Source organism: Triticum aestivum, chromosome 1B (assembly GCF_018294505.1).
Source record: "Triticum aestivum cultivar Chinese Spring chromosome 1B, IWGSC CS RefSeq v2.1, whole genome shotgun sequence".
Classification (NCBI taxonomy): domain Eukaryota; kingdom Viridiplantae; phylum Streptophyta; class Magnoliopsida; order Poales; family Poaceae; genus Triticum; species Triticum aestivum.
In genome coordinates this window covers 553,258,391-553,278,328 of record NC_057795.1, presented here as the reverse complement: position 1 = coordinate 553,278,328, position 19,938 = coordinate 553,258,391, and the positions used below count along the sequence as shown (strand labels likewise).

Below are 19,938 nucleotides of genomic sequence, written 5' to 3'. Positions count from 1 at the left end.
TGCTCTTCATGGTCTAGTACGAGCCCGATGTCTCTTTCGTCCTACTAAAGGCCCACAGTATAGTTGGGCCAAATGTAGCCCGGCCTTAGTATCGGCCTGTTAACGGCCCGTGAAATGAAATGGGCCCACCTGTTGCCCGCTTTGATGTCGTCCTGTTAACAACCCGGGAGTTAACAGGGTCGAGCATTAATTTTTGGCCTGGTTACGGCCCATTAACTTAATGGGCCCACTAAAGTTTGAACATGTCTATAGGCCCAACTAGATAATTTGAGCCCATTACAACAAGCAATTATGCACAGGACCAAAATCGATCAATCACCCAACAAAAAATTATGAAGACAAGAGGAAAGGTCAAGAGTGGGCACCTCCTCCTCCGGCTGTTCTCTTGATGCGTTCGATCAAATTTTTATGTTTGATCGGTTATCAAGATTGGGATAGCAATTTTGAGGTCCCCTCGAGTTCGAAATGGTATTTACCTTGAAGGTACATGGTTTGCAATTTTTTATACTATCATTAGTTAATAATGCTAGTTACCTTCAGACTTTTGTATTTGGTTTAATGTTGTGCATAGCTAGTATACCAATGCTGAAACTTGTTACCTTTACATTTTGTATTGTTAATGCTTATAGAAATATTCCAGTGCTAGCTTATGGAAATCTGTACAGTAAAATCATTGTACTATACCCCGTAATAAAAAACTACTCTACTATTGCACTAGCCTCTAGATTAATGTATATTTGTACTATTCGAATGGTGTTTCATTAGCGTATGGACATATATAAAGTGTGGCAAGCTTTCCCAGATATGTGCTCAAGAAAACTACTACCAGTTTTTCTAAATACTAGACGTTTGGGTACTTTAAATTGAACCGCAAAAACGTCTTATATTAAGGAACAGAGGGTGTAGAGTTCACTCAAATTATCCCGGTAAAGCTAGTCACACCTTTGTTAAAATTAATGTTCATTATGTTATCAGAGGAGGTCTGCATGTCTGTCTCTAATGCTTGTCGATTACATACCTGACATCATGATGTAAGTCATTTCTTTTTGGACAGTGTCACTGAATTGTCAAGGCGGTGATGGCATTTTATTTTAGTTGAACTACACAAAATATGCTTAAAAGAAGAGGAAAGGTTAGGAATGGTTCAGTTTTTAAGAAAATACTATGTATGCCTTCCGGACATCAGCCGCTATTGCCTTATTTATTCCTTCAAACAGGTGGTTAGAAACAGTCTTGCTGCCTTTTCCCATTAAGAATTTGGAATGCTTATATTTGTGAGTCTATGCTTCAACTAGTGCCACTTTTATAGTAATCACACTTTCAATATCTATGCAAACAGGGATGCTCGATTTTAGTGGAACTACACAAAAAGTCCAAATGATTCAACATTAGGAGCATGTTTTCTTCCAAACTGTTATATCCAATTGGTGGCACTATGAGCTATTCATTATGAAGGTACATGGTTTGCTACTATCTTGCTACTCTTTTTGTACTGTCATTAGATAGTAATATTAGTGGTTTGCATGTGAATTTATTGGCAGGGTGGACCTACATTGGGGTGCAGGACATGATTCAATGATTGGATGCTCAATTTCGGTTGTATAGATTTCACCTCTTCCATCACTGCGAACTTGGATAACCTTGGTCTGATGAAGAATAGGCGCTATATTTCTGCTCTGTACCAGCAAATCAATTCAGTACAAAATTGTCCAGGGCAAAACATGGCAGTATCATTGTCCGGTGCAAAACATGACAGATGCTAAGCGGAAGAGACATGTTTAAAACGAAAATACAAGGTGGGTATATGTTTACTAGCTGCTTGATATTTGTGTAAACAGATGTCTGCCCGTTACTATTTGGCAAACAAACAAAGTGACTGTAATTTTGGTGGAACTGCACAAGAGAATAGTAGTCACTCCATGCAATGCCATTTGAAAATAGACACGGAAAGATTGGATACTCACTTCATGGACTGCAAAAAAGTAGTACTGTACTATTTATTGGCCAACACTAGGTGCTTCATTGCTTTTGTCTGATTATACAATGGGCATCATTTTTCCTAAGTTAAAGTTTGTATTCCGAAAATAGTCTCGCCGTGTGATCGAGAGAAGACCAAATCATATTACAGTGGATGTTCCTCCATCATGTGTGGTTCATTCTCATGGTTCCAGCTGTTGGTGGAACCACTTGCGTTTGCAAGAGGAATTGTAGACTTCACAAACAAATTTGTCTTTCACTTTGTACTGAATGTTGGCCCAGAGAAGCATCCATGTTAGTAGGAAGAACATATATTGTTTCTATATCTTTACTTTTGGAGCTACATATTTGTATATGATCTGTGAATCATTGAGATGCATTAACATGTTGATCTTATGTATGGGAATCGTACTAGTTGGTTGTGAATTTGGGCTACTAATGTGTATTACAATGTCAGGCATGTGAGTCTCGTTTGAACATTTTGAACGGATCGGCTCTTACTACTGTGCACAGCATGATCCTTATTTTTGTGTTCTCGGTGTTTACAAGTTACTAGTAGTTCCTTATTTCTGTTCGCTCGGTGTTTACAAGTTACTGATCGATCACTAGCTAGCCTACTAATATGCTCCTGGCAGTTTTAGTTGCGACGCAAGATCCAAAGTGGCAGTTTTTTGAATAAAAATGCTTTCCTCTGAAGAAACTGACATGCTTTTCTGAAGAAAATGTCATGCGAATCTGAAGAAACTGCCAGCAAAAACGTTCACAAATGCATTATCTCCCAGCGAACATTCATCCGCTATTACGATCTTACACATACACTATCCGACCGACTCGATCCTACGCGAATAACCAGCGGATCACGCAGGTACTCATCTGGATGAATCGAGCGCACTCGTTTGACCGCCATGCTGACGTGCGACCCAGCACGGACGGGACGGACCACTGACAGGACGGGACGGGACGGGACAACACAGTCATAATTTCAGTTTTTGTAGTTTTCCACGGCAAGCAGGCACGCTAAGCCATGCCTGCTTATGCATTGAATTCTGATGACCGCGATGACTGTCGTGTTTCCTTCGACACGCTGGTTCACCTACCTTCCGCCTATAATTACTGGCTCCCGGCATTCTCCGATGGCACCATCACCCAACTCGCCCTATCCTCATAAGCCCCCACTGGCCCGACGTCGCTCACCACTTGTCCTCGCTCTCGCCACGTCCGTCATGCCCCCGCATGTCCGCAATAGGCAACGCCGGAGACGGTCACCGCCGGAACTAGTGTTCGGTTTTTCACCAGAAGGCAGACGGGGGGGAGGAGGCATTCTATCGATCTTTAGATGGTAATGCGGAGTATGAGGACTTGTTGGAACGCGGCCGCCTGGCGGAGGAGCAGCGTATCGCCGATTTGTGCCATAAGCGGGGCATGGAGTAGCAGCGCACCGACGCTCTGAGTCGCGAGCACAGCGCCCGCAACTGGACCGACTATGTGGATGTCGGTGAAGGAAATATGCCCTAGAGGCAATAATAAAGTTGCTATTTGTATTTCCTTATATCAGGATAAATGTTTATTATTCATGCTAGAATTGTATTAACCGAAAACTTAGTACATGTGTGAATACATAGACAAAACATAGTGTCCCTAGTATGCCTCTACTTGACTAGCTCGTTTATCAAAAATGGTTATGTTTCCTAACATAGACATGTGTTGTCATTTGATGAACGGGGTCACATCATTAGGATAATGATGTGATGGACAAGACCCTCCGTTAGCTTAGCATTATGATCGTTACAGTTTCATTGCTACTACTTTCTTCATGACTTATACATGTTCCTCAGACTATGAGATTATGAAACTCCCGAATACCGGAGGAACACCTTGTGTGCTATCAAATGTCACAATGTAACTGGGTGATTATAAAGATGCTCTACAAGTGTCTCCGAAGGTGTTTGTTGGGTTGGCATAGATCGAGATTAGTATTTGTCACTCTGTGTTTCGGAGAGGTATCTCTGGGCCCTCTCGGTAATGCTCATCACTATAAGCCTTGCAAGCAATGTGACTAATGAGTTAGTTGCGGGATGAAGTATTACAGAATGAGTAAAGAGACCTGCCAGTAACAAGATTGAACTAGGTATGATGATACCGATGATCAAATCTCGGGCAAGTAACATAACGATGACAAAGGGAACAACGTATGTTGTCATGCGGTTTGACCGATAAAGATCTTCGTAGAATATGTAGGAGCCAATATGAGCATCCAGGTTCCGCTATTGGTTATTGATCAAAGATGTGTCTCGATCATGTCTACATAGTTCTCGAACCCGTAGGGTCTGCACGCTTAACGTTCGATGACGATTTGTATTATGAGTTATGTGTTTTTGATGACCGAAGTTTGTTCGGAGTCCCAGATGAGATCACGGACATGGCGTGGAGTGTAGAAATGGTCCAGACATAAAGATCGATATATTTGAAGGCTATGTTTGGACACCGGAAAGGTTTCGGAAGAGTTCGGGAATTTTTCAAAGTACAGGGAGGTTACCGGACCGCCCCCCCCCCCCCCCCCCCCCGGTATTAATGGGCCTTATGGGCTTTAGTGGAAAGGGAGAGGAGGGCCGCAGGGTGGCCGCCCCCCACCCCCCACCCCATGGCTGGTCTGAATTGGACTAGGAGGGGGCGACACCCCCCCTCTTTCCTTCTCCCTCTCCACCTCTTTCCCTCTCTCCCTCTCTTGGGAAAGGAAGGGGACTCCAACTAGAATTGGGAATCCTAGTTGGACCCCCCCTATAGGCGTGCCCCTCCTAGGTCGGCCTCCTCCTCCTCCCTCCTTTATATATGAGGGCAAGGGGGCACCCCAAAGCACAACAGTTGTTCTCTTAGCCGTGTGCGGTGCCCCTCTCCACAGTTTAACACCTCGGTCATATCGTCGTAGTGCTTAGGCGAAGCCCTGCACCGGTAACATCATCAACACTATCGCCACGCCATCATTCTGACGGAACTCTCCCTCGTTCTCAACTGGATCAAGAGCTCGAGGGACGTCATCATGCTGAACGTGTGCTGAACACGGAGGTGTCGTACGTTCGGTACTTGGATCGGTTGGATTGTGAAGACATTCGACTACATCAACCGCGTTACTAAACGCTTTCGCTTTCGGTCTACGAGGGTACGTGGAGACACTCTCTGGTCTCACGGTTATGCATCTCCTAGATAGATCTTGTATGATCGTAGGAAATTTTTTGAATTACTACGTTCTCTAACAGTCGGTTCCCGGCAAATAGCCCTGGAGGCTGTCAGCCTCGCACGCGTTCGCGACGCTGAATTTTACTACCAGCTCGTCAAGTGGGTTTCCCGCTTAGAAGCCGAAGCTTCGGTGGACCACGCCGGCATGGAAAGGTCCAACGCGCCCGAGCAACGCGCCCTATCGCACCTCTGTCAAGTCCGAGGCGAGGAGGAGGACGTCAGTGCCAGCGTTTAGCGTGTACCGCAGATGGCGGTCGGCATCGTCTAGTTAGCTAAGAGTAAGTTAGTACTTGTACACTACTAGAGTATTACTGGGAGTAGATAGTTAACTTGGCTATGATGGTTGTCAACATGGAAGTTCAGTACTCTATATCTGGATCACACCTGTTATTTTGCTCTGAATGTTGAACTTTCCGTTTGAACATATGGAATGGGCTGTTATTTTTTTAAATTGGTTGTATTTGTCCGCCACGGTTTTAGAGGTTGACTTGTGGTCCTACTAGGTTGACGCGTACACAATCAGGAGATGATTGTACGTGGAGAGGATGACAGCAGGGACCCACCAGGGTCATGGCAGTACGCAAGCAAGTTCCTCCTTATTTCAAGCCAAAAAAATGGTTCCTCCTAATGGATTTCTGACATCTGGGTCCCATGCCATTGTCAACGTAGTCAATAAACGAGAGAATTGCACAACGAGCGGCTGACACCAGGGACCCAGCAGCTCGCCCAGTTATTTTTGTTTTTGAGATGGAAGCAGTGTGTCAACAGGGTTGTGCAGGGCACTCTAACCTGTCTAGCCAGCCTTTTCTTTTATGTTTACCACAAGACCAGCCCAGTAGTTTTTTTCTTTCTGAAAATGGCTAGCAAAGTTTTTTTGTTCTTTTGCAGAATACCCAACCGAGGCCTACTTACTTTTGTCAGCCCTGCTGGGCTGCAAATCTTTCAAGACGAGGAGAGCTTTATTCGGCGTGCCCAGAAAATGAGCTATCAGTAATGAGAAATGGGATGTACATTTTTAAAACACATCAAACCGGCAATTAGTTTCAAATTTCTTTTTTTTTCATTTCAAGATTTTAAATTTCATTGATTTTTATGCGTGGACAATTATTTAGATTTTATATTGATATAAATTTATTATTAAAATTAGTTTGAATGTGAGTCAAAATTTCAGGATTAAAAAATGTTCGGACCGCACCAAAATATGCAAAATTTTCTATAATTTTTAACAGTGGCCGTAATATGGGCTGTAATGCTAACAAAAATAATATGGGCTCAAAAAACCTTAAGAATTAGCAAATGGACTGTAATTTATTAGAAATAATGGCAGATGGGTTGTATGTTGTTTTTCACAGATTTGAGGCTGACTTGTGCGGCTACTATAGGTTGACGCGTATGCTTTCCTAAAAAAGACGCACACGCTACGCCGTGTCAACTTAGTCAACGCATGAGAGCGGTGACTATTGGATGTCCATCCAATGGCCGTCATGCTTGTTCAATCTCTACTCTTCCTGCTCCAGCCGCTCAAACAAACGTCAGTGGGACTGCCTGCTCCCTCCTCCCGTGGCCGGCTATGTTGCCACGCAGGCCTCACCGCCCCACACTACTCCCATCGCTGGCCTGGCCATCCCTCTATTCACCCACACTTGTTGTTATTCTCCGTCGACGACAGACGAACCAGTAAACCCTCGTACTCCCCTCCATGTGGGAAACAACTGTCAAGTCTTCCCTGGCTCTATGTCGTTCCCTTCCTAAGTCTCGCCGTCGTCCACCGCCCTGGTGCTCTCGGCGCGGCGTGGTCAATGTGGTCAACGAACGACATCCATCGGAAGTGGACTGTACGTGGAGAGGCTGACAGCTGGGTCCACGGCCGCACACAAGGAAATGCCTCCTTATTGTGCGCAGAATAATGATTCCTCCACCTGACAGCTGGGACCCACCGGAAGGGCCTCTGTATTTCGCGAAAAAAATGTTCCCCCCGCTGATAGCTCACACCCACCAGCTATCACGCAAGGAAGTGTCTCCTTATTACGCACAAAAAATGAATACTTCTCCTGCTAACTGGGACCCACCATAGTGGGAGGCTAACTTATGGGCCTACTAAATTGACGCGGACGGAGGGCTTTGTCAACTTAGTCAATATGAACGATTCTAGCTCCAATGACCGTATGATGTCCATCAAACGGCCGTAGTGCTTCTTCAACCTCTGGTCTTCTTGCTCCAGCCGCCCAAACCAGCGTTGGTCGTGCCACCTGCTCCTGCCTCCCGTGGCCGGCTCTGCTGCTGTGTAGGCCTGACCGCCCCACCCTACTCCAACCTCTGGCCAGGCCATCCCTCTACTCACCCACAACCCCTGTTATTCTACCGTGACGGCAGCCTCACACCACAGTCAAACCAGTCAACCCTCATACTCCTCTTCGCGTGGGCATCCACTGCCGCATCTTCCCCGGCTCCACGTCGTCCCCTTCCTAGGCCTCGTCGTCGTCCACCATCTTGGTGCTCTCGGCGCGGCGTGGTCAATATGGTCAAGGAACGACTTCCATCGAAGGAGTACTGTAAGTGGAGAGGCTGACAGTTGGGTCCACGGCCGCAGCAAAGAAGTGCCTCCTTATTACGCGGAAAATAATGATTCCTCCACCTGACAGCAGGGACCCATCGGACCGGCCACCGTATTTCACGAAAAAAAGTTTTCCCCTGACTGTTGGGACCCACCAGCTACATCTTCGCACTTAAGGAAGTGCCTCCATATTATGGGAAAAAATATGATTTTCCCCCTAAGAGCTGGGACCCACTAGTTATATCTTCGCACGCAAGAAAGTGCCTCCTTACCTCCCTGACAGCTGGGACCCACCCGGTCAAACCGTACGTAGGATTGTCTGTCTGGTCGCGAATGTGTACGTACATACTGGTCGATCGGTCTGTCTGCAGGCTGCAGCGATGAACCGTGGTCGAGGAAGGAAGGGCACGTGTCGTATTAGAGGCGTGGGCGTAGCATGTCACGCAATCCCGTCTATATCGTGTACACATATGTACAACCAGGATGCAAGAAAGTAAATACGGCCATGTACGTACATACGGGCAGGGTCTCGAACGCCTACTCGCGCATATGTACGGCCAAGGCTCGTGTACATGGAGAGGCAGCGGAGAGCAGCGACGACGTCATGTTCATCGGCAACCAACCGGCTGGGTCGAAACAGAGAAACTACGTCGTGTTCATCGGGAGGTAACAAAATGCGTCCTGTTCATCGGGAGCCAACCGGCTTGGACGGAACGGCCGAAACGAGGCCTGGCGTACCGCGGGATGGTGGAAATGGCCTTCTGTTCGACCGCCTACAGTTAAAACAGGATCATGTTCACTGGGAGGGGTCTGGCGTACCGCAAAATGAAGGAAACACCCCGTTTCTCCTGTTGATCGGGAGGGGTGTGGCGTACCACAAAATGGAGGAAACGGACTTCTCTTCGACCTCCTACGGTCGAAACAGGGATCATGTTCATCGGGAGGGGTGTGGCTCACCGTAAAACGGGACTTCACGGGCTGCGCGGCGAGATGGCGACTCTACCATCGGAGAAACCGAATGGGCGGTGAGGCGAGAGGGGAGACAGTGCGTGCGAATTGTCGAGTGTGGTGATTGCAAGGAGCAAGGAGAGTTAGAGACGTCATGTCGTCTCCCGCGCTTCCCACGCATGGCTCGAGCGAGACAGACTCTTAAAAATTTGCCGATTCGGCCGTTCGTCCAGAGCTCTCAGCCAGCTCTGAGATTCATGCGGGCCAGATTTTAGATGCAGCCCAGGCAACCAAATGGCCCAGGCCGAATTCTGCACGCCCGAGCCTGGCTGGGCCTAATACAGCCTACCAAACGCATACATATTGTTTTCCAGGGATAGATAAACAACCGTTTCACCGGGTCTGCTGCTCTTTACTTCGCCAGCACTTGCCTTCGGAGCTAAGCATTGCAAGTTTGCAACGCATCCATCGCCGTCGCCGTCGCCATCGCACAGCCAGCGCTGCAGCGTACCGCGTCCGTCGCGTCGACACACAGCCCCACCGCTGCCGCGTACAGCGTCCGGCCCGTCCGTCGCCTATAGCTGTCGCGCTCGAGCCCCCGCAGATCACACGTCGCGCACAAAAACGGAATCCCTCTACCCCCACGTCGCTATAAAGTCCCGTCCCCAACTTCCCTCGATCAACATCGTTAGACTCACGGAATAGATCTGTTCTCTCTCAGACTCTCAGCAGCGGTTATCCGTCGTACGCTCCTCTCTCGGCTCAGCGCGCCCTCCGGACGCACGGCGGCGATGGCCGAGGCGGCGCAGGGCGGGGGGCTACGCGGCCGCGGCGTGCTGCTGGGCGGCGTCCAGGACGCGCCGGCGGGGCGGGAGAACGACCTCGCGACCATCAAGCTCGCACGCTTCGCCGTCGCCGAGCACAACACCAAGGCCGTAAGATCATCCCCACCCGATCAAGCCATCTGGCGTCTGATACGCGTAACTGTAACTGACTGATTAACCTGATGGTGAATTTTGTTGTGCGCAGAACGCGCTGCTGGAGTTCGAGAGGCTGGTGAAGGTGAGGCAGCAGGTGGTGGCCGGGTGCATGCACTACTTCACCATCGAGGTCAAGGAAGGCGGCGCCAAGAAGCTCTACGAGGCCAAGGTGTGGGAGAAGGCCTGGGAGAACTTCAAGCAGCTCCAGGAGTTCAAGCCGGCCGCCTGAAAAGATGTAAATAAATATGTTATGTGAGCTGAACCGCTGAAGCTTGTAGCTGGAGCCTATCAAAAAACATGCCAGCCTCACTGGATACTGGTGTAATATGATGAAATAAACCTGCTTCCTGCCTGATGTGTATGATTGATTCCCACAAGTATTTTGCTTGTTTGCACTTCACCTCCCACATAACTCGAAAGCTTGATGTCTTAATAACAAGATTGTTAATCACTAAAGCAAGTGAAAAATCCCACCTGGAAGAGAGAAATTCAGAAATAACACAAGATTGTTAATCACTAAAGCAAGTAAAAAATTCCACCTGGAAGAGGAAAAATCACAAATAACACAAGATTAGAAAAATCCCACTTGGAAGAGAAAATTCACAAATAACACAAGATTATTAATAACTAAATCAAGAGAAAAAATCCACCTGGAAGAGTGGAACCTCGTAAGAGCTAACATAAGCATTATGACATAGCATTTGATCTAAAAGCAACCATGATTTACAACCGGAGAACCTGTCTAGTTATATAGTTGCTACACTATATAGTTGCTACACAAAATACTAGCTACTACTGGCTATTGAGCAATCAACATATGTCACATCCTAAATTACTTCTGCAGCATCTGCCAGTACACATACTACAAGAGAATTGCTACTACATTGTCAAGCTTGGCCTGCTAGGATGTACATCATGTCATGTCTACCTATCAGCTTCTCAAACTAGAGTCACATCATTCTTCATTGTCATAGTCTTCGTCCTCCTCTAATCTATGGTTTGACGACAACGCAAACTGGACCGGGTCCATGGCCATCTTGTTCATCTCAGGCATTTGCCAGCCCAGGAAATCCTTGGTCTCCACTTCTTCTTTCAACTGTGAAACCGATGGTCCTGAAGTCTGGACTTGCGGTGCCACGGTCACCACAGGAGCTGAAGGCTGGACTTGCGGCGCCACTGTATCCTCCTCGTAGTCAGCAAGATCTAAGTTCAAGTCAATGTTCCTTAAGGAGGCCCTGGCATTGCTCAAAGGGGTATGCTCTTTGGTTTCACTTGTGTCCAGAACAACGTCTCCAATCTCTACCTTCAGGTGGCCTGGTTTGCTAAATTGGGCACAACCTAATTCATGGTGTTCAATCTCCCTCTCAGCTCCACGCCCAGCACGGCGACCTCTCCCACGTCCCCTCCCACGCCCTCTGCCGTTGCTTGTGTGGCATGCTGCCTCCTGCATGTGCAAAACTTTTATCAGCAAAAGGAGGTCGAATGGGCGACATAAAATGGGGTGATCATATATTTTGTGACATACGAAACAAGCTACAGGCTGAATAGCAGAGAAAATGAAAATCCTGAGCTCATACTAAAATCACAAAAATGTACATGTAAGTGTAACATATACAGAAAAGGTACAGGTCAGAGAGACTAACATTTCTTGTCCGCTTCGATTCCTCCTCGCTTTCATCTTCACCATGTTTCCTGATGACATTTCAGCAATTATTAAAGTTCATATAAACTCAAATTAACCAATTATTAAAGTTCATATCAGACTCTAATTAACCACAATTTGGAACCTTGCCTTCTTTTGCCAAGCTTATCATCAACACTAGAATCAGGTGGACCCAAATCTGGAACTTTGCTAGAAACGTTCTTCAAAAAATCATACACATCGTAACTATGAATGCACTGTTTCCTGTAATAGCATAATACTGAATGAGATAATGGGACCGTCAGAAAAAAAAATGTTTTGCTCAAGGAAATAATACATATCAGGATCAAGAAAATAAGTCCCATTTCTACCACAAATTGAAATGATGCAACCACCACCCAACTGCATGTCCCTGAGGACCCCCACCAAGACGGTAATACCCCAAAATCAGCATAGACCACCACAAGACACATGCTTATCTACCTCTCTCCTTTAGTTTAAAACGTGTATCAGGGAAGGTACTTTTACAGCTTCCATAATCCATATAACACGCTGCTGACTTTGGCACAAAGTAGCACCAGGGCCCAATCAGTTACTAAATAGGATTGACATATAAGCTAACCAACTATGACATTAAATTCAGTTCAAAAGGAGCTAGCCCATATTTGTTGTTCCTGAAAATGTCATTGTGAAAGAGTACTAGAGCAATATCAGTACATCAAAGCTTTTCACTTCTGATGTTTGTTATACAAGTGAATTTGTTTAGTAAAGCTGCAAATTGAAAAATAACAGCCAATGTGACAATGAAAGGTGGATCCTGACGGTATGTCATCAGTGAAACGATGTTATTTCCCCATGTGATATTTGTAGTGTTACTGAGCAACTTGCTCATTGGTATATTTGGACACTGCATAAACTACACAAGGGACAGAATATGACAGTAGAACTGAACTTGAGGAAACAATTTATAGGTACAAAATTGCAAGCACAATGTATTGCCAAGAAAAATCAAAATGACGAATGGTAATGCTTCCAAGGTTTTGCCATACTAATCAAGAAGGTGTTTCGATAGACAAAACATACAAGGTCAAGGAAACTTACAGATGTGATGAACTCACTGTTTTGACCCCTTTTTCAACAGTGATGTTATATGTCCTATCGCATAAGTCTTGCAAAAATAGCTCCAACGCTTTGGCTGCAAATCATGATATCAGAAAAAGATGTTAGTCGAAAGCACATGCATGATGTGAGTTACAAAAAGAAACTAAGAAAATATAAGCACGTAGGTGCACTATAAGAGGCCGAGTTGCTTTGCTATTGCATATAGCTTGTGTCAATCATATATCAACATTGTACATGCCAACATTAATTAATTATATAGTTCACATAAGCACATGCAATTAAGCTATACCTAGCTGTTGATGTTATCTATACTGCTTATAAAAGTAGGGGTTTGCTGTCTACCGACGCACCGGCATTTTTGTACATGCGTCTAAAATGGAACGGCTTACATTCGAAGTATGACCCGCCAGAGTGCCGATCCTCAAGTATCTTTAATTACTGTACTCACTCAATGTATGGTCCTATATTGCAAACAGCAGGTACACATCAACTCTTACCGCGGCTACCCTTCTCTCATTTAATGTATGTCCCGCCATAGTCATCGAGTACGCTTAAGTACTCCACTCAATTTTGTGGTCCTTAATACTGTGCAATATATACACAAGTTCTTCCCATGTCTAGCCCTCTCCAAGATTTCCCTTTCCCCGCACCATGGCTCCCCACCTAACTTGTGCCCATCTTCTCCTCTACCCAGTTTGACCCACCAGGACATGTAAAATAAATTTACTAGCTACAAATCAGGAGAACAGAGAAAGCCAAATCATCAAGACATGTTGGTAGCGTATGCTGAGCTAACAGGGTAGAGATGAGATGCCTGGTGGAGGAGCCAGTCAGGGGTCACTCTGGCATGGAAATATGGTGGTGACGCACCTGTGGGGGAGGTGTAAAGGCAACTGTGGATGCATGGATTAATATAGGAGAATAGGCTTACATGGTTGACCATTGAGCCTGAACTCAGTTTCCCTGGCCCAAAGGATTCACATTTGCACCTTGGCTCTGCTGACCTCGGTAGCAAGTTCCTCCTCTTAACAAGAAAGATGACTACCGTTGCTCTACATCTTCCCTATATGCTTTATGGTCAGTATGATTCTCTAGTTTGAAATTGAGATCTAGAATGACCATATATCAAATCATGTCATCTGAATCAAAGTGTAGTGCTGACTGACCGGCAGCTGCAAACGTGTCATGCTCCAAACAATACAAAACACGACTCTGTAGAGATAAATTCAGAGGATCTATCCCTGTCAACTTCCCGAAAGGACCAAATAGTTCTGCAATTTTGCCTATGTTTTGTTTACACCAAGAAGGAACAATAGATACTAATGTCTGCAATTATTTTTAGCTTCGGTATGAATATGAGAAAACAAAAACAAAGATGAAATTCCTATTACAGCGGTCAACACTGCCATTTCTGGAGCCCTTCAATGGAGCTATTTTGCCAACTACATTTAAATAAGATAGTAATTATTATGTTTCTGAAGAGGCGCAGCTTAGATAGACAAACGGTGTATGTAGCATATGTCTATGGCCTCTTGAAGATATGCTACCGAACTCTCTCGTTAACAACAAATGGCGAAAAAAAGATGATGTATGTAGTGAAATAACTCTGGAACTGATAAGAGGCGAATTGAAGGAAAGTTCTGCAAACAAGAGGCTGTGGAAAACTTACAAACTAGAACAGGTACAGCTAGAGCAATCTTGCCGACATCTTCATCTGCTTGCATGATCTTCTTAATCCGAGGCTGTATAACAAAGTACAAGAGGAAGCTGATATCACATTAACAGAAGAGTACCATGATACCATCTGAAAAGTAGTGGGAATCTGCCATTTTGAAATTATGACAACATGTCATCAATAAAACACTCATTAATCATAATTATGATTGTTGCATACTTCAGTGCAAATGGCCAACGATGCAACTTCGATGGAAAAGGACATGACAGTGATAGTATTCACATGTCGTTATAAGCACAGGTCCTAGCAGATGAGGTAAAGAGATTCTGCTAGCCCTTGTGAAAGAAAGAGTAATGAAGAAGGTATCTCTATCCACTGTAGAAAAACTGTAGTATCATGAGGATTCCATTGTACAGCAAACATATGTCATCAAAACACTTGCATCTTCCCGCAAAGATGGACCAAAAACAGATCAGAGAATATACCATGTTCAGAATAAAATAAACACTCTACACTACATATTTTTATAGATTGTACACAGCTTTAACCAACACTCATTGCCTGTTGTGGGCCAGATGTTAAATAGTAGAATCCTACTGTCTATTTACCATTTGAAATATACTACAAAATCTGACCAGTACCAACTCGTCGGGCTAAGATGCTTCCCTGCCAGGCTGCCACCACAATCTATATCTAAACAATCATGAGACCAATGTCAACAGATCAACAACTATAAAAAGAACTCACATGCTTGATTCTATAGTTAGCACTTTGTACCAACAATCGCACTCCTCTCTTAATTTAGGAAAAAAGGAAGGAGCACTTGGTGTTCATTATGTGGGAATATTAGTTTAGGTACAATCGGCCCGGTTTGAAGCAAGCTACCGACCAAAATAGGAAACACCGCAGAAGACCTGGAGTTGATCTTCTCTCGAGACAATTAAGCCATCTCCGCTGAAGTTGAACTCTCATTCCTAAAAAAACTCATATTTATAAAAGAGTTATTTAATAATCATGTCCATCTTTTTTCAGTAAATAGTGAATGCAAGTAATTTCGGTTGCCTTCATTCCTTAGAGAACAAACCTAGCAATTGAAGCACAAGGTTGACCCAAGGATTCAATCATAACGAATTAATCAAACATAAAATAAATTGACCCTGATGTTAAATAACAAAGTAGATTAATAGAGCACTCTCGTCGGCGGCAAAGCCATATACTAGTGAAACATTACCAGAGTAGGCAGAATCTACACAATCCAGGATTTTCCACGCATCCTGCCTACATCATATGCCCATCTATAACCACAGCTTCATTGCCATCAGGACAGCGAACCATAGCCACCATAAAAGAAACGTACATGAAACAAGCCCAGGATGAGCACGCGCAAGAGGCTAAAAATCATAACCGTGCAGCGAAATCTACATGCTATTTACCGACAGCACCCAAAAAAATCCCCAAACGTGCATCTAACAAGCCCAGCCATGGAGAGAAACATGTAAACATGCACATCGCAGGTCCATTGGCCGCCAATTTACGAAAACCTAACCGCTGGAAACAAAACCTAGACGAGGCACATAAAAAATCGCGAAATCGACGGCGCGCACAGCATAGGGGAGGCCTGAACCGGCAAAAAATCGCATGGGCATGGGTCATACCGCGGGGAAGCGGGTGTCGAGCTTCTTCCTCATGGCGCGGAGCCGGCGGCGCCGGAGGGAGCGTCCCCGGCGGAGAGAATGCGGCGGCTGGAGGTCGGATCGGCGCGGCGGACGAAGCGGGGGACATCGGATCGGAGGGGGGAGAAAGCCACAAACATAAATAGCGATTCGGATAGATTTCTGATTTGGGGATTAGGGTTTCCGTTATCGCTATCTTTTCACTTTTTTTACGGGAAAAAATATATTTTTCCCCCATAAACAGCGCGGCCAATGGCCGCGCGAAGCGGGCAGAGGTGCGCGAGCTCTCCGGCGCGTGGAGGCTAAGCTCCTGGACCCGGTGCATAGGTCTTAGCCTCACGTGCGGCGCTAAGACCGTAGAAGGTTCATGTGGGGATGCGACGGACCGGGTCTATGGAGACGTTTCGCGGTGGGTAAAAGCTGGGCGCGATGTAGGGGCCCGCGTAGTTAGACCTCTCCCTCGTTTGCGCGTGCGGCCGCACGTCAGCCGTCCGCGTCGCGTTCCCCGGATGAGGTGGGCCCCACGTTTCTGGCCGGTTCGTGGCGCTCCCTGTGTCCGCCGTCCGATTCGGGGGGTCGGCGGGATCCGGTGGCTGTGGCGCTGTGCCTCGTTCGTGGCCTTGGGCTGCGAGAGTCATCGTCCATTCTCGGGCTCTCGCTTTATCTGGGTATAGCATGTTCCGACTTGTCTTTGTGAGATCAGAATAGATTGCCGTGTGTTTTTTTAAACACGGTACAGACGCAAGCGCTCATATACACGCGCATACGCTTATCCCTATAAACGCACACACGCATTTTCTATTCCTATAAGCGCATCTGAAAGACTGAGTCGGCATATCTTGTCGTGTTTTGTTTTGAGGAGTGTTAACTAAACGTAAAGGGATCATGTTTCAGGGTGTAAGAGGATATACAGTCGTACTTCGCAAACCCGCCCCCTCAAATGTCCGCAGACAAGTCTGGGCGTGTCCGCAGACAATGACCTATCACGTCTTAAAAGTTTGATTTTATAACCGGATACCTAAAAGTAGAAACCTCAAATTCATATTATTACATGCAACGTAAAACGATCTTTAAGCGGAGCTCGTCCGCCTCCGTCGTGCCTACGTCCGGCGGTCGGCTGCGCTTCTCAGAGTGTTGGTTCGGTCGCCTGAAAGGTAGAGTAGGGCATGGAACACGAGTCGACTCACGGGACTCAAGGCGCCGCCGTCTCCTAGGTCCTACTCTTCCTCGTCGGAACTCGGACGTCATATCAACGATGGATCCATCCCAGGACGAGCCAGCGACATCCACCACGACACAGTTGTGGCGCCCGGACTGTCGTGCCTTACGGGGCATCGGAGAATGCAACTCCACTGCGCCGACATCCACCGCCATGAGGGTCGCCACCGCCTCTCGCGCTTGTTGCCCCGTACAACAGGCACGCCGCGCCATGCTTCAGATGCCAGACGGGTGGCACCCCAAAGGCAGTGACAACACACCCAGCGTCAGATCCATGCGACATGTTGGGGGTTGGGTGCGACATATGCCAAAGGATGGCTTATCATGGTGGGAGCGAGTAGAACGTCGCCGGTGCCTGGAAGCGGGATGAGGCGTAGACACGAAAGTCGGCGCACTTTACCCAGGTTTGGGGCTCTCCTAGGAGATAACACCCTTAGTCCTGCTCTGCGGGGTCTCCGCATGATCACTAAGACACTAGTGAATACAATGGTGCTCCTCGAGCTGTATGCTGAAGGTAGAAGGAGGCAGGGCTTGCTCTCTTCTCCCTCTATGTATGAGTCTAGTTCTAACCAGCCTGGCACCCTTTGCATGGGTGCCCTGGTGGGGTTTATATAGGCCTACCCCTCAGGGGTACATTGGTAATCTGACCGGGTGTAGGGCCCAGTTGGCAGTGCCTCCGGTCGCCGGCTTCTCTGCCGACTGCTGGGGCCCGCAGCCTGGTGAGCCCCGTCGACTGGTCTGGTACGAAGCCGACAGGCCGCCTCCGCCGCTGGCGGGTCTGGTTGGCTGGTTATTGTAGCCGCAATGTTAATGACGCATGCTTGATCGGGGGAGGGGTGTGGCTACAGTCCCGCAGTCTCGTGGGAGATCATTGTAGCCTCACCGCGTCTCATCTGGTTAATGGCGCACGGGCCCCGAGGGAAGGCCCGGCCGTCTCCCAGAAGCCGAATCCCCTTGGGTCCGACTGGCCAGGCTACGCCGCCCTTCGGCCCCCGGCTGCCTGGTAGGGCCCGCCACCTGCAGGCCGTACCGACAGGCCGTCGTGGGAGCATGCCCCGCCTGTCAGGGATGACATCAAGGGTGGAGTGGCAACAGTGCCACGTCGTGTGGAGATCTCCGCCTGTATGGGGCATTGTGGCCACGCCGAGCCCAGGACACGGGGGTGATGGGCTACACTATAGCCTCACCCTGTCTTGTCTTCTTAATGGGGTGGCGCAGACTCTGAGGGCGCCGAGGGCCGTCTGCTAGGAGCCGACCTCTCCAGAGGCCGCCGTCTAGGAGTCGGCCTGTCTTGGTGTCGTCTTCTAGTACTTGGCCGCCTTCTGGCAGCCGGCCACCAGAAGGCGGCGCTTCATTCTGGAGGCTCGTGGGGCGCCGCAGGCCCAATGTCTTGAAAGGTTCAGGGACTCGGGTTGGGCTACCCGTGGCCAATTACTCCGACAGTAGTCCCCGAAGCTGGTGAGGCGTCGCGGCTGATAAGTCGGGAGGCCTCAGCAGTTTCATTCTTCACTATGCTTTTGCCAAATGCATGGGCCGCCTCCTGGCGCGGCGGCTACCAAGAGCCGACATTGCCAGGCGGGCTCGTTTGATAATTTCGAAGCGCCAAGGCGGGAAACAGGCGGCGTGTCGGGTAAGCCTCTGGGCCTGCCGCCCGCTGTAAATACGCAACGCGGCGCCCGCTAGCCGGGCTGGGCCTACCAACCCACGCTCATGACGAGACGTGACGGCGGACCAGGCCCGCCATCACCGGGCCTCGGCGTGCGGGCGGATTCACTATGGCCGGGGCGAACGGTTGCGATTCCAAGGGGAGTTACTGCGCGGTAACTCCATGGAATAAACGCGGGGTCGTGGGGTCATGGGCGCAGTTAATCCCATGATCCCACGCCCCGCCCCCTCGGCTTCGTAGCCCGAGGGCTACAAGTAGGGGGAGGAGGGGGAGCGACAGAGCACGCACGCCCTCCCCTCCCATCGCCATTTTCTCCTTCTTCCTTTCCTGCCACTGCCGAATCTTCGTGCTCCGCCGAGGCGCCGCCGCAGCTCGCTGCCACCAGCCCCCTTCGCCCCAAGCTTCTCGCTCAGTCTCGCCTAGAATCCATGGCGCGCGAGAAAGGAGGGGACTGGGACGGCTCGCTAGTGATCGACGACCACCTCACCTTTCTCCGGGCCACACGTCGATTGCCCGGCGCGGGCTTCGTCAAAGTGCGTGTGCCACCGGGAAGGAAATCTCGCCGGCACCGCAAGGAAACGAGTGGGTTGTCTTCCGCTCGCACTTTCTCCGCGGCTTTGGCCTGCCGGCGAGCCAGTTCTTCCGCTCCTTCATGGAGTTCTACCATCTCCAGCCGCATCACCTGACGCCCAACACCGTGACGCTGCTGTCCGCCTTTGTCACGGTGTGCGAGGGCTACCTCGGCATCCTCCCCACCATCGAGTTGTGGGGAGCCTTCTTCTACACCAAGTTGGGCACCTCCGCTAAGGAGAAGGTGGCCCAGTGCGGTGCCTTTGTTGCGGTGCGCCGGCCGTCAGTAAAGAATGCCTTCCCCGTCATCAAGCTGTCACAGTCGGTGAAACTGTGGTAGAAATCATATTTCTACGTGGAGAATGTCGACCCGGCAATCGACTTCATCAACTTGACGCCCTACGAAGCCGGCCCTCCGGCTGAACCTCGGGCCAACTAGGGCTACAAGCCGAAGCCCGTGTCGGTCGACGTCACCGCCGCCATCAACCGGCTCCGAGTGTTGACGGAGGTGGAGGGCCTCGTGGCGTCCAACTTGTTGGTCGCCTTCGTCGAGCGCCGGGTTCTCCGGCTCCAAGGCCGGCCTCATCTGATCTGTCGGATGACCGAGCACCGCAACCCAAGCCGGACGTGCACAAGGGCCATGTCGTTTGCTGAAGTGGCCCGACCGGTGAATGAGATC

At 48.4% G+C, this 19,938-nt stretch overlaps 2 protein-coding genes across 4 annotated transcripts; one reads left to right on the top strand and one right to left on the bottom strand.

The window, feature by feature from the left end:
- The first annotated feature begins 9,338 nt into the window (after positions 1–9,338).
- LOC123137907 (cysteine proteinase inhibitor) lies at positions 9,339–10,070 on the top strand. Its single transcript, XM_044557795.1, has 2 exons — positions 9,339–9,648; positions 9,743–10,070. Exons 1-2 carry the CDS (start codon positions 9,505–9,507, stop codon positions 9,920–9,922), a joined length of 324 nt encoding a protein of 107 aa, XP_044413730.1. The 5' UTR covers positions 9,339–9,504; the 3' UTR covers positions 9,923–10,070.
- Positions 10,071–10,369: 299 nt separating this feature from the next.
- On the bottom strand, positions 10,370–16,035 carry LOC123137895 (dr1-associated corepressor homolog). Of its 3 annotated transcripts, none has more exons than XM_044557773.1 (6): positions 15,788–16,035; positions 14,127–14,199; positions 12,437–12,530; positions 11,486–11,599; positions 11,337–11,385; positions 10,370–11,137 (listed from the first exon to the last, which is right to left on the bottom strand). In XM_044557773.1, exons 1-6 carry the CDS (start codon positions 15,818–15,820, stop codon positions 10,649–10,651), a joined length of 852 nt encoding a protein of 283 aa, XP_044413708.1. In that variant the 5' UTR covers positions 15,821–16,035; the 3' UTR covers positions 10,370–10,648. The 3 variants fall into 3 exon arrangements, with proteins under 3 accessions (XP_044413708.1, XP_044413718.1, XP_044413697.1); XM_044557783.1 differs by lacking the exon at positions 15,788–16,035 and adding an exon at positions 15,022–15,091; XM_044557762.1 differs by lacking the exon at positions 15,788–16,035 and adding an exon at positions 14,352–14,939.
- Positions 16,036–19,938: the final 3,903 nt, after the last annotated feature.

Excerpts from the sequence above, each read along its gene's own strand:
- LOC123137907 (XM_044557795.1), top strand. The coding sequence starts at position 9,505 with ATGGCCGAGGCGGCGCAGGGCGGGGGGCTACGCGGCCGCGGCGTGCTG. Across the intron at positions 9,649-9,742 it reads CCGAGCACAACACCAAGGCC|AACGCGCTGCTGGAGTTCGA; the intron begins GTAAGATCATCC and ends TGTTGTGCGCAG.
- LOC123137895 (XM_044557762.1), bottom strand. The coding sequence starts at position 14,396 with ATGTCCTTTTCCATCGAAGTTGCATCGTTGGCCATTTGCACTGAA. Across the intron at positions 14,200-14,351 it reads CGTTGGCCATTTGCACTGAA|CCTCGGATTAAGAAGATCAT; the intron begins GTATGCAACAAT and ends TTTGTTATACAG. Across the intron at positions 11,600-12,436 it reads ACAGTGAGTTCATCACATCT|GAAACAGTGCATTCATAGTT; the intron begins GTAAGTTTCCTT and ends ATGCTATTACAG.